Source organism: Asterias amurensis, chromosome 3 (assembly GCF_032118995.1).
Source record: "Asterias amurensis chromosome 3, ASM3211899v1".
In the NCBI taxonomy this organism is placed as follows: domain Eukaryota; kingdom Metazoa; phylum Echinodermata; class Asteroidea; order Forcipulatida; family Asteriidae; genus Asterias; species Asterias amurensis.
In genome coordinates, this window is record NC_092650.1 from 23,403,464 (window position 1) to 23,426,810 (window position 23,347).

Below are 23,347 nucleotides of genomic sequence, written 5' to 3' on the forward strand. Positions count from 1 at the left end.
CGTCTTTCTCGAAAACTACGTCACTTCAGAGGGAACCGTTTCTCACAATGTTTTATACCATCAACCTCTCCCCGTAACTCGTCACCAAGAAAGGTTTTATGCTTACCAATCCACTGCCTTTAAAGTACTACTTTTGATAAAATGTGCGTTATGTTAATTTCACTCATCAATACTTTGAAATCCACAGATTCAAATGAGACGCCGTTACAAATTTTACTGATTGATTGTAAAAGTCTTGTAAAAGAATTGTTGTTTAAAATATTGTTTTTTGTTAAAATATTGTGCTTTATGACATTTTTGCCAACCTGTTGCACTGTTATCTACCATTATTGGGCTTACACCATCCACAAATACACCGTTGAGGTCAAACAGATCTTTAATTTAAAGCTTTTAAAAAATGTACGGCCTACGTTGACGAAACGCTTTATTAATTCATGTGCTAATTGATAGAATATTTAAGCTTCCGCTAAAAGTGTATAAAAATTACATTGCACTCTAATGTTGTAAACTTTATCATTGTAGGTTATAAGTTGTCTCCCCAGAGTACCTTGAAGTGTGACCTTAAACAATTGAAATATTTTGCATAAATATTATATATTAATCCCGTAACCGATCCAACGTAAGTGCTCGCTCAAAAACAGTCACAGACCACCCCCCCCCCCCACCACCACCGAAGCATCAAGTTATCGAGCAATACTAAATGAACACATAATATTGCTCAACCCGACCAGTGACTGTCCAGGGCTCAATTTCACGAAGCGCTGAGAATGATCTTGAGGTTTTTGTTGTATAAGTTGATTGATGATTAATTGCAGTTATTTGGATAAAAAATCATCAAGAACATTGCCGAACATACATACTCAAATAATAATAACAATAACAATAACAATAACAATAACAATAACAATAACTATAACTATAACAATAACAATAACAATAACAATAACAATAACAATTACAATAACAATAACAATAACCAAAACTTGTATAGCGGGAGTAAACATTCTTAAAAACATTCAACAACAAACTTAATCAATAGAAATCCTGAAGTATTAAAAAAGCAACAGCAGGGGAAAAGATTAGGAAATAAAAATAAACACCAGATAGACATACTGCAAAAGAATTATCAAAGGAAAGCCCACAGAAAGCCAATAAACTCAGACTTGTTTCCACTCGGGTCCTTAAAGTTAAGCAAAGTTTGATGTCACAATACAAATCACTATGGTGATCCTGTAAGATGAATCTTATTGCTCCTCTTACATTTCCAACCAAATGCGTCATTATAGGATAAAGTATTTTCGGACAAAAAGCACACAACCAATAGTGTCCACTGCCTTCAATGCATCGAATTTCAATTCATAACAATTGAAAGTTGTGAAAATTGTATTAGCTGTTGCAAACTGCTTAAAGACCTGTGGTAAGAATGAAAACAAATGGTTAACGGCCTTACGTTTGATACTAGCAGAGTCTTTTGTCGAAGGCTGAGTGACCAGGGGTCGATTTCACAAAGAGTAACTTAGGACTAGTCCTAGGAGATATACAAATTGCATGGATAGTCCTAAGTTAGGACGAGTAACTGGTCCTAACTCGAGATAAGACTAGTCCTAACTCTTTGTTAAATCCACCCCAGGCAAGACAACACAATGCACACATTATGCAGTCAGATGGAAATAAAGCATACAGGGGAGACATGAAGAGAGGGAGGGCGGGGAATAATGGAGGGTGGGGGTTGGAGGAAGGGCTGGTTTGACCACAAGCAGATGAAAGCACAAAATAACAACATATACGGTAGAGGGCAAATAGAGCTAGGGCAAAGACAAAGTTTTTTTAAAGTAATTTCCCTCTTGGATGTTTAGAAAACTAGGGGTTAATTAGACGATTAGTCTGAAAGTGCCGTATATAAAGTTGCAGCGGCAGGCATCATTGTAATGAAAACACATTATGACAATAGTAATAATATATGCAATTTTTATTGCGCCCAACTTCCTTTGTGCTGTTTCTAAGAGTACTAATCAGCTAAAGGGGAACAACACCAAACAATTGCCAGTAATTATAACAATGCATGCCTTTTTAGCAAATAGTCACCAGTGCGTGGAAAAGAGTTACATCGCTTGAAGGCAGTGGCCACTATTGGTAATTACTCAAAATAATTTTTAGCATAAAAACTTACTTGGTAACGAGTAATGGAGAGCTGTTGATAGTATAAAACATTGTGAGAAACGGCTCCATCTAAAGTAACGTAGTTTTCGAGAAAGAATGAATTTTTCACGAATTTGATTTCGAAACCTCCGATTTAGAATTTGAGGTCTCAAAATCAAGCATCTGAAAGCACACAACTTCGTGTGACAGGGGTGTTTTTTTATTTTATTCATATCTCGCAAATTCGACGACCAAATGAGCTCAAACTTTCACAGGTTTGTTATTTTATGCATAAGTTGAGATACAACAAGTGGGAAGACTGGTCTTTGACAACTACCAATAGTGTCCACTGCCTTTAAGTGCAATACTAACTATGGCTTGCAGTTGGTTCAAATTAAAGTGCTAATTCCCGCTATAATTAGTGTTATTATAACAAGTCAACTGTAAAAAAGATAAAATATATGAGCTTTGAAGCTGACAAAAAGAAAAGGTTATTGCATAGTGCTTACCAACCAAAAGCACCTATGGTAGACATGCAAACAAATTAGTTAATGGCCTGACGTTTCGACCCTAGCAGAGTCGCGAAGGCTAAATGACACGACATCATCCATGAACAGATATACATGTAATAATAAATAAGCAATGAGAGAAGTGGAAAAACATGAAGAGAGTGAGAGAGAGAGGGGGCAGGAGTTTTAGAAAGCAAGCAGCAAAATACAGGGGGTAAACGATGCAGAGTGAGATAAGAGCGGGGTGGGGGGGGTGGGAGTGGAGGGAAATGGCTGGTTTGATCACAAGAAGATGAAAACACAAGAGATAATATCAAAGGTTGGATATTTATATCTTTTAAAATAAAATTCCTTCAAAAATGAAAAATACCCATAATAGCAAGTTTTTTTGTTTTTTTTTTAAATCAAATTGCAAGTTTGGTATAATACAAATCATCTGTTTAAATTATAATTGAAAGAACATGACCGTCATGATGACGCGGAAATCTAAACCGTTAGCCGTAGCCACCCTTTCGGCCCAGTTGGACACGGCCTAAACACCTTTCTTTTGCAAAGTCACAGCCCTAGTTTTTGTCAACCCAGATTGGAAACTATGGAAAGCGCAAATCAAGAGAAAAATCGTTTTTTGGGGGTAACAATGTTACAAACTTTGTTGATTTTGTTTAAAACAAAACAACTTATCATGAGAGGTATTTTATTGGATTGAAAATTTGCAGATTTTTTTTACGATTGAGTGTTTTACTAACATTCGGCCGACCATGCCAACCAAGGCGGTTTGTTTATCATCAAAAGAAAATATTATAGACCTTTATCATGTTGTCACCATCTTGGTCATGTTCCTTGTTTCCAATAATAGTAATGTATGCTTTTATTCATTACGCATGGCACCAGACTATCATTTCGTCCAGCCTCAGTTTGGTAACAATGAGTTGGAATGGAGTTAAATCAAGATGGCCACACCGCGATAAAGGTCTTGCTCGAGTCGCTTTACACACTTGTGCTGTATGACCGGGTAACTGCGAAGGTAGAGGTTTTGTGAATGAAAAAAAAGCCTTTTGAGCGTGCAGCAGTCTGAGGATTAATACAACAATTTGATTTAAGACATACGACATAAGACATAAGAAAACTAATGTGCTATAATGTGCTGGACATTATTGGCAACCACTCAAAACAATTGTAAGCACAAAAACTTGCTTGGTATAACGAGCAACGGAAAGCTGTTGATAGTATAAATATTGCAAGAAACGGCTCCCTGTGAAGTAACGTAGTTTTTTGGAAAAGAAGTAATTTCTCGCTAAAAATATTTAAATTGAAAAGCGAACTCATCAAGTGAGGTCTCGAATTCAAGCATCTGAAAGCACACAATTTGTGCGAAAATTGTGTTTTTTCTTCCATTATTCTCTCGCAACTTCGACGACCAATGAGTCAAGATTTTCACAGGTTCGTTATTTTATGCATAATTATGTTTGGTCACACCTACCAAGAAGACTGGTCAAAACTTGTATAGAAGTTTGAGGTCGTTCGGCCATCTGGGTCACGAGAAAAAAAAAGGTGAAAAAACGATTACATATTTTGCAAATACATCGATTAAAACAAAATGAATAAAACGCTCACTGGGCAATAAACTCCAATAGGGAAATTGGATTTATTTATTTCTCATCAAAAATTCCTACTATCGTTATCATTAGACTGTGTACAAAGTTTTATGTAGCTCTGTGATCTTAGACGAGTTTTTCCTTTCCAATTCTGTAACGTAAAGCGTATTGAAAATGTTTTTGCACTAACATAACTTTAGTTATTACTATATTACAATATTAAATATCCTTTAATATTCTTCAGCTTTCTCTATTATTGACAAGTCGACATCACGAAGCAGTGATACAACCTCGTTGTATCCGCATCTTGCTAGTCTTTCTATAGACGGTAATTTGGATACATTTGCACACACTGAACGTAAGTAATGATTAGGGAAAAGTAGAAGTTAGTTTGATATTGGATATTGGACAACCAGCCTCGCATGGGGCGACTTTGAAAGGGGCGACTTTAAGAGGGGGCTACTTTGTAAGTGAGTGGCGACTTTGCCAAGGGGGCGACTTTGTTGCCTGCAATTATCAAAACAACTACCCCAAAACTAAAACAATATTATATAACTGACATACAGATCCTTGTCATTTGATTGGGGGAACTTACTTCACGTGACATTCACTAATACTCCCATCCGCACCGGCGATCAAAAAGACCTATTTGCCCATGGGGAATAGCATTTCCCATTCAACAGTTAGGATCATCCTTGTTCCCAATGTTTTTGAGCAGTACAGCGCCGCCGTGCCGCTGCTAAAACAAAGGAGCACTTGTGCAAAAGGTTGTGATCCGATTGCTATTAAACTTGTGCATTGTTGCCGCTACGCGGCGCTATATAATTTATGGTCGTTTGTTCCGAACCAGTAATTTGTGAGATTTTTCATAATATTATACTTTTAAAATACATCAAATGACAAAGTCAGTTATATAAAACTTTTGAGTGACTTTAATTCGTGGAATGGAAGGAATATCATCGCTCAGTAAAATTTGGACTGTTCCATTTCACTCGGCTTCGCCTCGTGAAATGGAACAGTCCAAATGTTACCTTGCAATAGTATTCCTCCTATTCCACTCAATTTTGTATACTATTTTTTAATTAGTATGACTAAAAACATCTTCAAATCCCTCTAAAAGATCTTGGGAATGATACTAATGTTTTTTATCGTGTTTTTTTTTAATACTGTCTCTGTGACGTCACTCTATTAATGAAAGTGTAGATTATACAAAGTACAAAGTTCGGGGAAATAGTTTCAGTCAGAAAATAGATTTACTTTGAAGTGTAGATGTAGTGTACAATATACTCGCCTTGCCTATTAGTGTAAAAGAGTGCAAAATCACTCGTTTTCTTCGCTATACCACTCTTGCAAAGAGCCAATTGGCGGACAACTCTTTTTAGAGTGAAAGACGGTAACTTCGTTTTAGAGTGAAAGACAGGTACTTTCAACTCGATTTGGAGTGAAGTTTGTTGCATTTTCACTCAAAAAGAGTGACACAGATTGACCTCCACTCTCAAAAGAGCGAGACTCACACAACTTGGATAAGAGAGTGCAATTTTCACTCCTATACATTAAAAGAGTTCGGCACTTCTATAGCCACGTATCTACACTTTCTCGTCCATTTTCCTTAAACCCCGGTGTGTAAGTAAATATTTTCCATAACCTATTGTAGTGGTGCTCACGCAATACAGTATTAACTGTTGTTATTGCCAGCTGGTGACCAACACCCTTGGTGGCAGATGAAAATACCACGTGAGATTACCGTGAGTAAAATCAACGTCCAACTCAGAAGAGACTGCTGTGGTAAATATTAAGTAATAGTTTAACTATTGTTCGGTCATTGATGTCCCAGGGAAATTTGCCCGGCTGAGATTCTGTAACCCCACATATGAAATGAACGTCGGCTGAAGGAGTACGACTCAAAAGAGGGCGCTATCAGAAGTAGTTTGTACACACTTTGCCATTATGGAGGGAACAGAAACTCTGCATGCCGCAGTGGCACCTGAACACTGACGTCACATTGTGGCCTATGAATCTGCCGTTAAGCTTGCCTCAAAGTTTAGTTTTGTGTTGGTCTCTCCTTGCAACTTTATCAGGCGGCCACATGTTTCACCGGTTAACATAATCATAACGAAGTCTTATATAGCCCACGTATCTACCAAACAAGGTACTCAAGGCGCTGGGTATATACAAACTTTCAGAGAAAGATAGGTTATTGCAGTGATGAACTTTGAGACCCAATTATTTAGCACCGTATACGGGTTTACAAGGTGCTACAGCGCAAAAAGAAGCCATAGCCAAGAACACCGGGGCGAACCGCTTCTCTTTTCGAAAAGTGCACTGGGTTCTTTTACATGCGTTACACAACACATGGGACCAACGGCTTTACGTCCCATCCGAAGGACGAATCAATGGTTAAGTGTCTTGTTTAAGGACACAAAGTGTCACGACCTGGGATTCGAACCCACACTCTGCTGATCAGAAACACCAGAGTTTGAATTCGGTGCTCTTAACCGCTCGGCCACGACACTTCCATGCATTTTTTTTTAAACACGATGCCCGCGGGCAGCGTCACTAGTAGGTTTTTTAGTATTAATTTTGGTTATAAGCTTGTGTATTAAAATTACTGTAATTTCCAAGTATCTGCTGTTTCTCCTCTATAACGCTTGCTTTCTCTCAAAACTATTTACTTTTCGGGTGTTCATTATTTGTGTTTTTAGCCATTCACCGATGGGTGTTAGTACTGTATACTCAGTACTTTCCCAAGTCCTGTGAAAAAAATATCACAGGCATGTTACTCGGGTGGGATTCGAACCCACGACCATTGCAATTCTAGAGCAGTGTATTACCAACTAGACTACCGAGGTTTTCGGGTGTTGTTTGTCTGTTGAGTGTGGTCGTCGCTGTCGTGTTGTTAGTGTCGTTGTCGCTGTTGTTGTCGTTGACGTTGTCTCACGGTCGTTGTCTTTGTCGTAGTAGTAGTAGTAGTTGTTGTTGTTGTTGTTGTTGTTGTTGTTGTTGTTGTTGTTGTTGTTGTTGTTGTTGTCGTTGTCGTTTTCGTCGTCGTCGTCGTCGTCGTCGTCGTCGTCGACGTCGTCATCGTCATATCGTCGTCGTCGTCGTCGTTGTTGTTGGTGTTGATGTTGTTGATGATGTTGTTGTTGGTATTGGGGTGCGGTGAACAGGAGACCGCTTCATAGGTGCAGTGGTCCGAGCTGGCGTCAATTCAATCTACACGATGAATCAGCGTTGTGGATATCCGGCAACTGCAATGCAGTCTCTCCCAGGTGCAATGATTGCATTTACGTGTGAGCCACCTGTGCTGGCCACGTATATCAGCGTGGATATTGACCCATCCAGACAAGACGTCACTGACGCTGTACTTCATATTGCTGAAGTGACTGTGGAGCTAGTCGGCTCTTCAACAGGTAAGCTCAATCTGAAAATATTATTCCGTTATCTTATTAGGCCCTGGACACTATTGGTAATTACTCAATTTTGTTGTAACAACTTTCTTTGTAACGAGCAATGGGGAACTGTTGATAGTATAAGTCAATGTGAGAAACGGCACCCTCTGAAGTAACGTAGTTTTTGAGAAAGATGTATATTCTCACTCAAATAATAAAAGACTTCAGCTGAAGCCTTTTGTTGTGCATCTGAAAGCACCAAGTAAAACAAGAGTGATTTATGTTATTATTCTCTTGCATTTCGATGACTAATATTAAGTCAAAATTTTCAAATAATTGTTATTTTATGCATTGTTGGGATACACCGAGTGAGACTGATGGTCTTTGGCAATGGGGGACTTTTTGAAAGCTCTGCCACTAGAGGGCAGCAGACCTACCAGGTAAGGGTGCACAACTCCTATAGCAAACAATGGTAAATGCTAAAAATTCAAAAACACTCAAAAAATATTTAGAAGTCTCTCAGCCTATTGAAAATTTAATCAGATACATTGTCATACAACTAAACTTCAGATTTCTTTTCAATTTTTGGTAGGTCAGCATTTTGGAATTTTTGCTAGTTACCCTAGAAGAAACTCTCCCAAAATCTCATGCACAACGCTTGTCATCCTTGGGGAACTCGTGTCCAGTACGTCCTGTTCCAGAACAGTTTGGTTTATGCTGGCAATGTGTTATGAAAAACAAAATACAGTGTGGCTAAATCTAAAATACAAAATCAAAAACACGCAAAACACAAGGTATTTGCTGTCAGTGACCGTCACTCATGCTTCTCCTATTCCAAAGTTGTTGACATTACCTGGTGAAGAGCGCCCTCTCTTGGTGATTGGCAGATAGTCTAAAGTTTCCCATTACCAAACATGTTCAGTGCTTTTTACTAGTGGTCCTCTTCTAGCATTCATGTACGTATGACTACGATTGAATTAAAGGGTGCGTTCGTTTAGCTTCCCTGGGTCTACTCCGCGGTGCTCACTCGGGTGAGCCCTTGACAAGAGCTAAACCAAAGACCACTCCCCGCTCTCGTAGTGACGTCGTTTACCTGGGACCAGCTGGGACCCACTCCACAAGCAGGGCACTGGGGGCTGACCTGGGTGAGCCCCTGGAATGACGACAAAAGCTTTTCGAACGCGCAACCGGGGCAGACCGGGGATAATTCCAACTACTTTACTATAACACCGTGTAAAAGCTTTACGAGCAGCTGTGGCGCATGATGCAGCCAATCAAACAAGGAACACCAAGTGAACCACCGTGCGTTTGATTGGCCTGTCACGCACACAATGGCATTTCAACGTCTAAAGCCCGGTTCATACTCCATACGAATGCGAATGCGATACGAATGTTGACGTCACAAATTCGTAACGAATAGTTTGCAGCTGTGGGTAACTCCCCTCAACTTGCAAATATCGGTGCGAAAGGAGGGTTGTGACGTCAAATTGACGTCAAATTCGCTTCGCACTCGCATTTGCAGGAAGTATGAACCCGGGCTTTACTTCCCAACGAGTTGCATCGGAAAAGTCGACGTATCTATACATAGCGTTTCCGTACCACCAACTTTGAGAGTGTAACGTTTTTAAAATCAAGAACGTGTTTGTGTTTCTAGCTTTTTCTCTTGGTGGGAGTCATGCTTATCAGAGCTCTACATTTGGTTTTTACAATTCATCGGAGGCCGTTGATGGAAATCTGGGCAGTCACTTCCATTCAGGTAATCTAAAACTTTATTCATTCATTTAAGTTCTAGGGAGTTACACTACTCCACTTCTTCAACACCAACATCAGCAACACCATACATCAATAAAATAAGCTCCAATAAAAACTGCTATCATATAACAGTTTCAATGAGCTACGGGAGGTCATACAACAAGTTAAATAAATTGGTAACATACAAAAAGACACAAAAAACATTTATATAATGTAATTTTATGTAAATGTCGCTTCTATTGCGAATTCGTTGTGTCATGTATTATGTTCATCTTTCCTTTTTGTCTGTCTGTTTATCTGTCTGTCTGTCTGTCTGTCTGGTTGACTCGTTTTCTTGTCTGTCTGGCTTTTTTCTTACGTTTACCAAAAACGGCCCGTACTCTATTTGTTTATTCATGTTTAGAGAAATGTTAGAGAAATGTTTTGCTTTACTCCGTAATACATGTAACCGTTGTTATTCTTTTATGAGAGTATCGAAATAAATGTATTCTTCAATTGAAAAAAAAAAAATTAATTGAAATATTATGTACACGGTGTTGAGAAAAATTAATGGGTTGAAATTTTGTTCTTTTATTTATTTATTCATTTACTTATTTATATATTTGGTCATTATGATTATTCATTTATTCATGTATTCATTTATTCATTTATTCATCCTTTCATCCATCCCTTCATTCATTCCTTAATTCATTTATTCGTCAATACGACGCTTCTTCCATATGAGAAATTACAATACAAACAAAGTAATAAACAAATCAAAAGCGCATAAAAATGATAAGAATACCAAAGAAACAAATAATAAATAAAACACCGGGAATGAATTTTGAAGTTAACAACCTTCGAGCACAACGTTTGGAGAGCAGCAGTCTATTAATTGATTAGTATATTTTCTTGTTGGTATCTCCACTATAGCTACAAATGACCCGCATCCTTGGTGGCAAGTGGACTTTGGTGAGAACCACTGCATGGGAAAGATCACCGTGTCTCTCAGACGGAATTGCTGTGGAGGTAATGATCCGATACACTACATTCATAAATACCTCAGACAGTTTCGATATTCCTATTGGTGGAGAGCGCGTCGCGTTGGGGTGTTTAAACCTTTGATAATGACCAGTGTTTACAACCGGTTGTGAGCGGATACCCCGCGCTAATCTTGATGCAAGACGTTTCTTGTTACGGGCGATGCAGTGGTGAATTGGTCGCGTAGTGTGTGAAAGAAAAAACAAGGGTCCAATTTCGTGGCTCTGCTATACCGTTTGCACAGAATCGTCGCTTACGGAAGCAGGGAATTTTGTGCTTACGGCAAGCGTATTTCACGGGTTAGCGGCGAATTTTGGCCTCTGCGCGTGCGTACTCCCCGTTACTATAGGCATTCTAGGCTTACAAGGCTAGCGCAGAAATTCGGCGCCTGCAAGTAAGCGGGGAATCGTGATCAAAAGCGCAGAATTCGGAGGTAAGCAGAGCCATGAAACTGGGCCAAGAACGTGTTGCACCAAGAATATAGGCGCATGCGCACGAACGGAACCGGAAAGTGTCGGAAATAGGCATGCAACACACGGATGTCTTACATGAACATTTAACATGTACATTCCATAGAAGTAGAAACAAACAGAGCTCAAGCACGTCGGAAACCACGAGGAAACGGATAAGTTTTACAGAATGTCTTACTTTAATACGCCTTTTAACCAAAAAGGTATTTATGAATGGGAATAAAAGGGTAGCGTCTAGTTCTTTCACGGCCGTTTAAAACCTTACAGGTCGAATTGCCGTGTGAAAAGGGCCCTCGCCTTCGGTTTGGGCCTTTATCACACGGCAATTCGACCCTGCCGATTTTTAAACGGCCGCGGAAGAATTTGTCGCTACCATTTTGTTCCCTTATTTAATGCATAGAGATTACAGTAGGGCTACCTTTTTATGTCCTTTGTTTTTAAAAGATTTTTCAAACTCTGGGAAGAATATCCCATCACCTAAAAGATAAATGAAATCATTGCGTTTCCAAAGTAGACTAAAACACAATACTTGTCGGAAGTTGTCGACCTCATTGTTGTCTTCATTTTATTTTACCCATTCCAAGAAAATCGCTTTAGAGCTGCAGTAGTCAGAGCTGGTTTGAGCCCAGACTTCATTCAGAATCAGCAGTGTGGATTACCGGCGACTGAATCACAGTCCACAGACGGAGCAGTGGTTGAGTTTCTTTGCGAGCCACCAGTGATTGCCAGGTATGTCAGCCTTGATATTGACCCATCGAGACCAGACGTGACTCTCGCCATTCTTCAGATTGCTGAGGTGAACGTGCAGGAGTATACCTCTCAGGAGTGCGCTGGTATTGCTGGTAAGATTGACTTATTAAAAATCGTTGAAGGAGCGCTCTGGCTTAAAAACCGTACCAAGTAATGTTTGTTATATTTATTTATGCCACTGTTTACACCGCACTACGATGCCCTGCCTATTATTTTTCCCAAACTCTTTCCAATTTAGGATTAATAATAATGATAATATATAATAATAATAATCTAAGCATTTAATATAGCGTTCTTACACAAAAAAGGTACCACAACGCTTTACAACAGAATAACAAGCATTTAAATATTAACAATACATTTACAAAGCAATGAGAAATAAATAAATAGCCTAAGAAGCAAAATAAGTTTGGAAAGGTGTGTTTTTAGTGATATTTTGAAATCGGAAATGAACTAGCATGACGTATTTGATAAGGAAGAGTGTTCCAAAGGTTTGGTACTGCTGATAAAAACCTTTGGATGATGAAGTGTATCTGATTTTAGGTTTAGTGAGAATCCTTGTATCTAAGCTGGGACTAAAGGTGAGTTAAGTTCCGTAACCATGGACGTTGGACATACCCATCCTAAGTTAGGATGAGTTACTCGTCCTAACTGGAAATATAGGATCAATCCTAGCGTTTCGTAAAATCGGCTGGTGGAAGTCAAGGTCCTTTATATCACAGTTAGGCCGTTTCAAATAGCTAAGGAGGGGGAGGGGGTCAGGTCAAAACAAATGTACTCTTTTAAGGAGCTGAACGGTCATATTTAATTTCACCAACGAGTTTCGCGTGCACAACTATTTCTGCACCTGACGACCATTTGACATAGCTAAAAGGGGGCATTTTTGGTTCCAAAATGTGAACCTTTTTTAAGGAGATGAATATGCATCCATGTACTTACTGATAAATTGGAACCATCAGTTCTTGAAGCCGTCAAGTCATTCTATCGATAAATCCATTGTGTTCTGATACATAACGCAAGTTGTGCGTCCATGGTGTTTGGTATGGTAAAACATTTTGTTCGCACTATACTTCATTTGTCAATGAAAGAACAATTTTGTATTTAATTTGTTTTAACTGTACGGGCGTTTATGATCAATCTATTATGGCTCTTTTACAGCTCCAAAAACGGCAAAGCGAGGCACACGTAAAGGTAAGAATTTGTAGTCGGGTTATCGGTGTGGAAACTTTCCTTGCCTTCAACCTCTAGGGCCCATGTTCTAATCACGTCTGGGCACTATGTGGATTGTGTGTCCATTCCCTTCCTAAAATGCATGTATTTTCTCTGGAATATTGCTGGGTTTTTCTCTAAACATTATACAACTAAAACTCCCTTCTATTTTGTTATGTTAAGGCAAGCCGCTACAAGCTACCTGGCTAATTTTGGGCCTTGCCTCCACGCATTTTCCGCCAGTTTATTATAATTTATATATACCTGTATGTATAGGTTTTCTCGGTCATTTTTGGAAAATGAGCAGCCAATTTAACCACCAGCCTACTACTATAATAATGTGGAAATGTTTTGTGGAAATAATGTATATTGAATTAAATTGAAATGAAGTGTCATTTCGCCTTTGGCACAATGTGGATTGGTTTTTCAGTCCCTCCTGACCGTGTAGTTTTTCCCGACTGTGTTTTTTTCCTGTGATATATTTATATTGGGGTTTCCTCCAACTAAAACATCTAAAGCTAAAACTCCCTTCAGTGCCCTTGGATTGGTTTATTTTTAGTCCCTCCTGACTGTGTGTGTTTTTTCTGTGATAATTATTTGGGGTTTTCCACCCACGTCTAAAACTGAAACTCCCATTGTTGATTTCTCAGTTGACACTATGTAGATTGGGTTTTCACTTTTGAGACCTTCCCGACTGTGTGTTTTTTTCCTGTGATAATTATCTTGGGTTTTCCACCCACATCTAAAACTGAAACTCCCATTGTTGATTTCTCAGTTGACACTATGTAGATTGGGTTTTCACTTTTGAGACCTTCCCGACTGTGTGTTTTTTTCCTGTGATAATTTTCTTGGGTTTTCCACCCACATCTAAAACTGAAACTCCCATTGTTGATTTCTCAGTTGACACTATGTAGATTGGGTTTTCACTTTTGAGTCCTTACCTGACATACTGCGGGTTTTTCCTGTGATAATTATCTTGGGTTTTCCACCCTCATCTAAAACTGAAACTCCCGTTGTTTTTTTCTCCGTTGGCACTATGTAGATTGGGTTTTCACTTTTGAGACCTTACCTGCTGTGTGGGTTTTCTCCTATGATAATTATCTTGGGTTTTCTCTCTTCTCCGTTGGCACTATTGGGTTTGGGTTTTCATTTCAGTCCCTACCTGAGACTCTGTGGGTTTTTCCTGTGATAATTGTCTTGGGTTTTCCTCTCATATCTCAACTGCAATTTCCATCCTTTTCTTCTCTCATGTGGGTCGTTGGCGATTTACAGTGTTTTCGCTTTACGAGAGTCCATCTGATAAGTAATTGCCCAGTCTACCCCTCAAAAAACTGAAATCCTCCAACAACAAAACCACATTCTTGATTTTAAACTAATAATAATTGCAATTTGTTTTATAAGATTTTATGTTGCCATTTGTTTCAGAAATGACTTGTTATGTTATCTAAATCAAGATGATCCAGCCGATGCCGTTCAATCTCTACATTGGTTATTATGGAGTTCACTATAGTGTGGAGCTAAGGCCCCCCCCCCCCCCCAAAAAAAAAAAAAAAATTATTAACTTTTGTTTTTTCGATTTTTGAAAAAAATCCATCTTTTCAAAAGGACTGGCCTAGGAGCTTTTCCCGAATCTAACTTGATGCCCTCGAACACTTGTAACCGTATGTTTCATAAAACAATATTAGTGAATGTCTCCCAGCAAATCTTTTGAGTGTTATCCGACCCTGTTTGCGGTTGATTCAAACTGAAGAATTGGTGGCCTGTTTGATTTGAAATACTTAGCGGCCATCTTGAAAAAAAAATAGTAAATAGTAAATAGTAAGGCCCTCATCCTCCTCTCTTTTGAAAAATCCGGACGATCAACTGGTATTTTTTTTTATTTGGCCTAACAATCTATAGAATAATAAATTTGCTTGCTAGATTTTAATATTGTCTGGTACAGTGACGTGCTTGAATACAAGTTACCTCTTAAATTTGATTTCCTCATACTATTAAGCCAGTTAATACAGGGGCAAGCTTTTGCGTGTTAGATATGTTAGAGACGGTGAACACCCAAGCACAAATCTGAATGAATTTGTATGGAACAATGGTACAAGGATTTGCTCATCTAGAGGTTGCTACACAAAAGCTTGCCCGAACCATTTAACATAACAACGGTAACTGTCTCTATAGACTGAGGAATTCAAATGTTAAGCTGTCCATTATGACTATAAGCAAGTCATTTTACCAGACATAAATCTAATCTAACATAATATAGGTTTTCTCGGTCAATTTCGGAAAATGAGCAGCCAGTTAAACCACCAGCTTATTCTATTTGGCACGAAATTGAATGTTACTGAAAAGGATCATTCGATTTCGTTTTAAGACTAGTCAAATGTACTTTTATGTTATTCGATTCAACAAAATAATCATTCAATTTAACAATTCATCAAAACAGCATTCAAATTCACAGACGCTTCTTGAGGCGTGTGTGGCTCGAAAAAGAATGACGATACGCTAACTTTAACAGAGTGCTAACGGAATTTGACTCAACTCAAAACGAAATTGAACGGCCGAATTCTGAATTTGAAACGCAGTAACAACTGGAGAGGCAAAACAGTTTTAATTCGAACGCATGAAAATGAAATTGACTGCTCACTTGCCGAATTTGACCGAGAAAACCTATACTATCAAAAGGTTTAACAGCACTGTGTGGTTTTGTAAAGAAAGTGTTGTACCTGTGTTAAAATCAGCCCAGTGCTGTGTATTGAGAGAGTTGCGACATGGAGGGACCAGTTTTCTTTGGTCACGTGGTTGTTGGACGCCATTTTGTCACTAAATCACTAAATGCAGCAAAACCCAACGGGCACATGGGGAGGGGTAAGTGGGCGCCCCCAATCCGTAAGCTGCGGACGCTATCTTATGGGACAGGTGCCTCTCGACCGGACTCGAAAAATGTCTTAGTCCCAAAAAATGTTGTACTTGGAGATTTTCCTGTCATCACCTGTGACCCCGACGTTTGCGGCATGTGCGGCCGTCCTAAACGTCTCCCACCCCGGCATTGAGAGGGCCGGGCCCGATCCCTTCGGGTTCTGTGGGATTTCCGCTTACCTCGGGCTCTTGGCGACGAGGGTCCGCTATTCGCCTTACGGGCACACTAGTCTGGCACGCCGTGTTCGTTTTGGGGAACAAAATGGGTTCTCATCGCACATAATCGTATAACTCCCCAATATACGGCTCTGGGCCAGCCAATTGTACACCAATTTGTGTCCATTCGACAATTAGTAGTTCCAATCAAAGTTTGATGTTCTTTATAAACAGGTAATTATAGTATGGTAAATATGGAATGGATATATCTGTTTTAGATTTAAATTATTTATATTCTCTTGGTCAACAACAAAACACAGAGTTTAGTGATGCAAAGTGGTTTCGTGACGTTGTAGTATTCGTAACAGTATTTTTTAGTATTGCAATGTATTGCGTGTGAGACAGGGGCCGTTTTAGAGACCGCGGCAGCCATTATTTTTATTGTTCGTCGCTGCCAGCACAACATTGGGTGCGTTCGTTTAGCTTCCCTGGGTCTACCCTGCGGTGCTCACCCGGGTAACCCCCTGACTTGAGCTAAACGAACGACCACTAATATAGTGACGTCGTTCACCCGAGGCCAGCCCCCAAGTGACCAACTCCACAAGCAAGGCACTTGGGGCTGACCTGGTTGAGCCCCTGGAGATGTCAAAAGCTATTCGAACGCACTGAGACAGACTGGGGATGATCCAGGGAAGCTAAACGAACGCACACTATGTCAATAACAAGCAAACTAAAGCGTTCACATTTGTTTCAAGCTCTGGCTGCGTGACTGAACTAAAACTATGCGGAGGTGAGTGGTGTTCCTTTGGTTTTTTTTATTCACTTTTTATTATAATTACTAAACACAGATGTGTTCTTAGTGCTCGAAGAAGAAGTCCCTACTATGAATATTAGAGAGATTTGAAGGAAAACAATTAGGTACATTAGTAATTAATCAAAATATTTGTTAGCATAAAAGCGTACCTGGAAATGAGCAATGCAGAGCTAGGTTGATTGTATAAAACATTGCAGAAACGGCCCCTCTGAAGTAACGTAGTTTTCCGAGAAAGAAATATATCACGCTTATGGATTGCAAGACTATGTGACTTGGGCCAAAGTACGTACTTAATGTAGCAGTCTACCCGCAGTACACTCGTTTCCTTTGTGATTTATCTGCACTGATAAGCATCGTTTTTCAAGCGTGACCTCAATTTGAATATTAATTAGTCCATAGGGCTTCTGAAATTCAGTCTTTTTCGGCCTTATCTGAACAGTATTGACAGAAATAATGTAGCAGTACATTGAAATGAAGAGCATATCTGTCGTTTTGTATGAAACAAATCGGTGCAACTCATATTTTGAAAAGAGATATTTGTACGTAAAAAAATGCATTATAAAAGATCTCAGGTGAAGTTTCTTTGTTAATTTGAGTAAGAAATTACCTCTTTCTCAAAAACAACATACGAGGGAGCCGTTTCTCACTATGTTTTGTACTATTAACAGCTCTCCACTGCTCGTTAAAGATGCTATGTCATATGTTTGGCCGATTTGACCCCCAAATTTTGATGGTATTTTGATGGGGTTGAGAAAGTTACAATCTTTCATTTGAGCCATTGCTCGGAAAAGTCCGCCAATTATTAGTAGCAGTGAAAGAAAGTGCTTAAAATTAGTTTTTGTCGGGATCCCTGCAACAATATATCACGTGACCAATTCTTATGTGTTTTATAAGAAACGTTTTAAATTTGTATCATGGTTCCTGACCATTAAAAGTAAAAGTTAAAAAAAAAGCATTCGTTAGAGCGGGTGATACTCTTTGAAATACCATTCACTCATTTTAATGTTTGGGGCCCAAAATCTGACATAGCATTATTAAACTATTAGCTAACAATTATTTTTTTAGTAATAACCGATAGTGCCAAGTGTGTCTTTAAAGCAGCACTTGTAAGAAATTTTTATAAGACCCCAGCCACCCTTAACAGGTACTTGTTGACGTTGTCCTCATATTTTCCTTGGAGACCCTTTCTGATAAGTTCCGGTTTTCTAGTAACATGTTGGTCGTGGCCACAGTGACGTAACACTTATTTGAATGTATCTATGAATACTTTCTGGGAAGTTGAAGCTGATGGACATTGTTGTTTATTCTGATGTTGTCATAAAGCAAACCGTTGTAAGCCGTAAGTTATTTAATTCAACTTGTTGGATTATAACCCTCCCCACCCGCCTGCATCTAAGCGAGAGTATAATAAGCCCAAGCCAAAGATCAAGCTTTTTTTAGGGGAGACCAGCTGTAGAGCCATTATACGTCTGTCATTCAAATTCAGATGGTGAACTTTCTTATTACAGGAACAATTGCTAGTTTCGGTAATAATATTATCGAAGTCAAGATGAAAAAAACTTTAAAACCGAGTGTGTAGTTAATATTTATAATAATAATAAGCAAGACAACTTACAAACTGTATTATGAGAATAACTATTGATAACTTGTTCACACTTTTACTAGGTAATAATTTGACTGAATTTAAGTAAGCTGCGAAAAGTTTGTTGGTAGTTTTAAGTTTCAGTGCATGAACATTTTGATGCAGTCGTACATTAGACTTGACTTCTAAGAAGCAGGAGCTTGCAAACGCGTGCAGTAGAGTCACGCGCGTGTGACGTCATTATTCATACCGCAACCATAGACCAATTTTGAACAACTGCGCATATGCGCGCAAAGGACTGTGGGAAAAATTTGGCACCTCGCTCAAAAAGTAAACAACGTTCAACGTTCGTACACGATCGATCGGTTTGCAAAATGGATGTGGCACGAGTAACCGAGAAAGAGCTGCTTGATAGAATAAATAGTTCTGGCATAGACGAATTAAGGTCATCTTTAGCTAAAGTGAATGTGCCAAGACACAGTAGTTAAAGACAAACTCCAAAGGCGACCTTTTTTCGCGATACAATTACTATTTTTAGGTTTGCCCGTCTACGTCTGTAGGGCGTCGGACTGACATTGACAAGGTCAAGGACGAGAAGTTGCAACACAGATCAGTGACCCTCCCGCAACCATCAGTCACCCTTGAGGGATCGGAAATAACAACGAAAACTTTCCACCAGTGACTCCGATTTGTGCTGAGAAATACTTCGACAAAAGCATGGAGGACCTCCATGACAAAAGTAAGACATTTTTTTCTGTTACAAAACAGAGGAACATTGCCAAGGTCATGATGATCGAGGACTGTCATGACTGTTTTACAAAAATACAATCATTTCTTATTCCTGGTCTAGACTAGAGTCTAGATATAGCTCTATGGATAAAGCCCATCAATGGTTACATTGTCTTGATTCGATTGTATTTGTAATTGTATGCCACTAATCAGCAATGACGTGGACGTAAATAGAATAGCTTTCAATCATACATGGTAATTGTACATTTTAAAACTTTATGTGGCAGATGATACTTTTTCCTTATTTCTCACACCATCAACTTTTTAGGTCTACCACTGATATGGTTCAAAATTAAAGTGACCAAAAGTGACTAAGTAATTGTGGTTTGTACTTATATTTATTGATATAAATCTAGTTCTACCTCCAGTGGTTATACCGTAGATCATGACATGACAAGTGCGACAAGGTTCTGGTGTAGGTCCTAGCATACTTCTAGTTTCTAGTTTCTAGAACTTAGAAGTAGTCCTATCACAAACATTGTTTTATCAAGGGTTCGGTTTATACAAGTTTGATGTACACGTATTGTACGAACATGATTCTGTGCATAATATAATTACATACTTTGTGCTTTGTTTTGTGCATGTATTACAAAAATGATTCTTTAGTACACTGTACCATAAAGCATCAAGTTGTAAGCTTTATTGTTAGACCCTACTGGTACTGTAGTAATAGTATGTTTATCTTAATTATGTTGTCTATAATTTTATCATATGATATGAGACTAGGAGTTTTTGTAGGTTTGCAATTCGAAAAGCAAGGACTAGGTCACATGAGCGAAACCCTTTTAAGATAGGAATTTGAAAAAAAGAATATAATTTTTTTAATTTTTTGTTTTCAAATAAGTTTGATTTATTCAATAAAAAAAAATAGATTCTGCATTGGGCATCCTCAAAAAATAAATCCTTTTGGTTTTACTTGTAAATTGTTACCATTTAACTTTATTATTTTGGGGGCAACTATCCCAATTAATACATTTTTGGTTATGATAGACTAATAAAGAGCCATATTGAGAGGACTATTTATACAGTAACTCGCTTTTATGTTCTGTAATAATAGGCTATATTTTGTACATCTGTTAAACCTGATTCTAAACTTATATACTGATAGGTCTCATTTTGCAGTTTAAGTGGGTCAAAAGTCATTTCAAGCCTTGCCATCAAAGAAGAAGTATTGTGAGCACTTAAATGTGATTCTCTGCAAACTCTGCATCTTCAAAATCTGGATTTAAATTAACAAGTAAGTAGACTGGCACTGTGGTCAGGTGGTTCAGGGCCCACTAATAATGGGTTCAGTACTGCCAAAGGCAACTTGTATGTATTAAGCTGTCTCATGACTTCACAAAGCCAACATTAAAACAATTGATGTTAATTAAGCTGCAGCCAAATTTGGCCAACACGTCATGCATGTCAGAGTCCTTGTTCACAAAAAGACTCTAGAAGAGGGGTCAGACTATCTGCTACACCCACAGGTTGGAATGGAATCTAAAGATGACTGCGCCGTGATAAAAGTCTATCAAACTGCAGCTATGTATAAAACCTGTGACAAATTCTAGTTTGTGAATGCTTAATCATGCATGTTGTGAATTTAACTCCCGGGGTTAGTGTGAAAACAATTGTTCAGTTGGTCACAATCTAACCAGCATCTGTAATTATTTGACCCATTTTATGGTAAGAGTTTAAAGGTTTCATTGATAACTGTGGCTACACATAATTTAACTCTTGCTAGAAATAAATCCAAACCTGTCACACTTTTTGTTCCATATATTTGTTTACAAACAATTTTTTATTTACAATTTCCATCCTTAATTTGTTTTCTCCAAATATTTAAATTGGTAATATTAACTTTATAACACACTTGGTATTTTCATGGCCCCTTAAAAACACTTCACTCAATTAGGTTTAGGTATTGTTCATGTTGACTGTACTGAGGCGGTTAACTACAACCCTCTAGATCTTTGCAACCCTTGGTATTATTTAAATCTTTGCATTATGAAGTATTATTGTATGATTTAAGTGACCAAAATAAATGAAGCTTTAAACTCTTCAAGACAGTGGAAATGGACGTTTGGACAGTGTTATTGTTTGTATTGTATTGTACACTTCTACTTAACTCTGAGAATTGTAGCCTACAACCGAAGGATGCCACGCACAGGCATATTAAGAAGCACTTGCGATACCTTTAGTTGTTTTCAAAGCCCAACAGCCGACAGAACGCTTGTGTCACAGTTCACTCTACAATTAACATTTATCTCTTCATCGCCAATTTACGTGTCATCAGTCAAAAATGGCCTCAAGAGCGTGAAGACACACACACACAGCCTTTAGTCAATTCAGAAGATGGTCAATGAGCTCTCCTGCAGCAAAAGAAGTAGGATGTGGTTGGTCGAGTCCACAAAACAACAGTACAGATCACATCTTTGGAGTGAACACAAAACTGGGAGAATAACTGCTTCCAATATGAGTGCTGTCATGAAGCATGTTGATGCACAAGAAATTATCTGAAAGATAAAGCAGACAAAAACTAAGGGAATAAATGAGTGGTTACAAGTTCTTAAAAAGGCGTTTTAAAACAGGCAGGGTCGTGGTCGTTCAGCCCTTGTTTCCTCTTTTACGTAGCTTATTTGATGACCTGACATGTGTTGCATTTTAATGACTGAGACAGTTTTCGGACGCATTGTGTGGTGTGTGCGTAGTTAGTCTTGGTGCAAGACGTTTCTTGGTTTGCTTTCACACCCAACTCACCAACATCGCCCGTAACGAGAAACCTCTAGCACCAAGACCAGCGCATATTATGCATCTAAACATATCCGAAAACAACCGGTTATAAACAGCCTCAGCTGGTCTTTATCACTCATTAACTTTAAACACCCTCACCCCCCGTGACGCGCTCTCCACCACAACAGGAATACAATAGCGAAACTGATTGAGGTATTTATGAATTATCTTTTGCCTTGGAAACCATTACCAAACACTCTGCTCTGAAAGTCAGTCATAACTATGACTATGAGCTAATTAATGAGCAGTATCATTATCAGAATATTGATATTATATTATTCTGAATATAATATCAATATCTGTCATCTCTAAAAAATGTTGAGGAATTATATAGAATTGAATGAATAGGCCTATGTTTCTTTCTTAGTTTCTACCACCAATCACAAATAAATCTAGCCTATACAATACTCAAATTGTAGCCTACAGCTTGTTGGGCTTGACATGCTTGATGATTTAATCATGACCCGGTCATGATTAAATCATCAACAAGCTTTATTAATATTTTATTAAATTATTTTGTGTTCATTCAAAGTCCAAAGAACATGCATGGACCTACCTACGTAGCCCACCTTAACATCGGTCTCATCACGTCACCATTACAGCCCATCTTCGATACATGTCTTAAGCGCTAAGTTTTCAAAGGTCACAAAATGCGTGGTAGTTTGATTGCAAATTTCTCCCATTTAAAAAAGTCCTATAGTACTCCAACATACCTCATTTTCTTCCTTACATTTGTGGAATTACTATGACACATAACAGGACTTTGTCCAGATGTGATGATTTGAAAATTGGTCCAAAAAATCGTGTACAAAAATTACATTTAACGTGACATGTTCCTGGGCGCCGCCATGTTTTGATAATTCTTCTCTTGTTGGACGTGAGAAGTCAGGGCACCAGGCAAATCTTGCAAACATGAATATCCAAGAGGTAATGTCACGTGACGCCTTATGGCTACGCTGATGTACCAATTTCATGCTCTTTCTCTACGCTCATACGCATGAAAAACAGTTTTACCCTTATGAACAACCAAAATAAGCACACAGATAAGCAGTCAAGTATATTCTACGAATTTATTGAAAAACATGGGAATAAGGCCGGGATTCGGCCGCTGAGTACAACTTCTATGTTTCTTTTGTTTAACAAAAAGCACTTTTCGTTTTCAACACAATACAACAATCTTGACAATCTCTTCAAACCAATTTTCTCTTTTTCTTACCGATTTCCTCAAAGGAAAACAGCCCTTTCGGCTCTTCAGACATCGGTCTGGAAACTAACATATTGAGTACAGTTTATCAGTAAACATAACTCGCAACATCGCTTAAACCTCCATTACTTTGAGGAATTTCCATCCATAACAATCTCAAATCAAAGTCATATTCACTAATGACCGGTGTTAATAGTATAAACTCAAACTTTTCTTATTTCTCTTTAACCGTCTCCTAACGGAAAATGAAATTGAACTTATACATCTACATAACTCTACTATTA

General features: G+C 38.5%; 1 protein-coding gene across 1 annotated transcript; it reads left to right on the forward strand.

The window, feature by feature from the left end:
- The first annotated feature begins 7,496 nt into the window (after positions 1-7,496).
- Positions 7,497-14,333, forward strand: LOC139934782 (fucolectin-3-like). The gene is made up of 6 exons (XM_071929187.1): positions 7,497-7,653; positions 9,287-9,388; positions 10,297-10,392; positions 11,459-11,716; positions 12,783-12,815; positions 14,259-14,333. Exons 1-6 carry the CDS (start codon positions 7,497-7,499, stop codon positions 14,279-14,281), a joined length of 669 nt encoding a protein of 222 aa, XP_071785288.1. The 3' UTR covers positions 14,282-14,333.
- Positions 14,334-23,347: the final 9,014 nt, after the last annotated feature.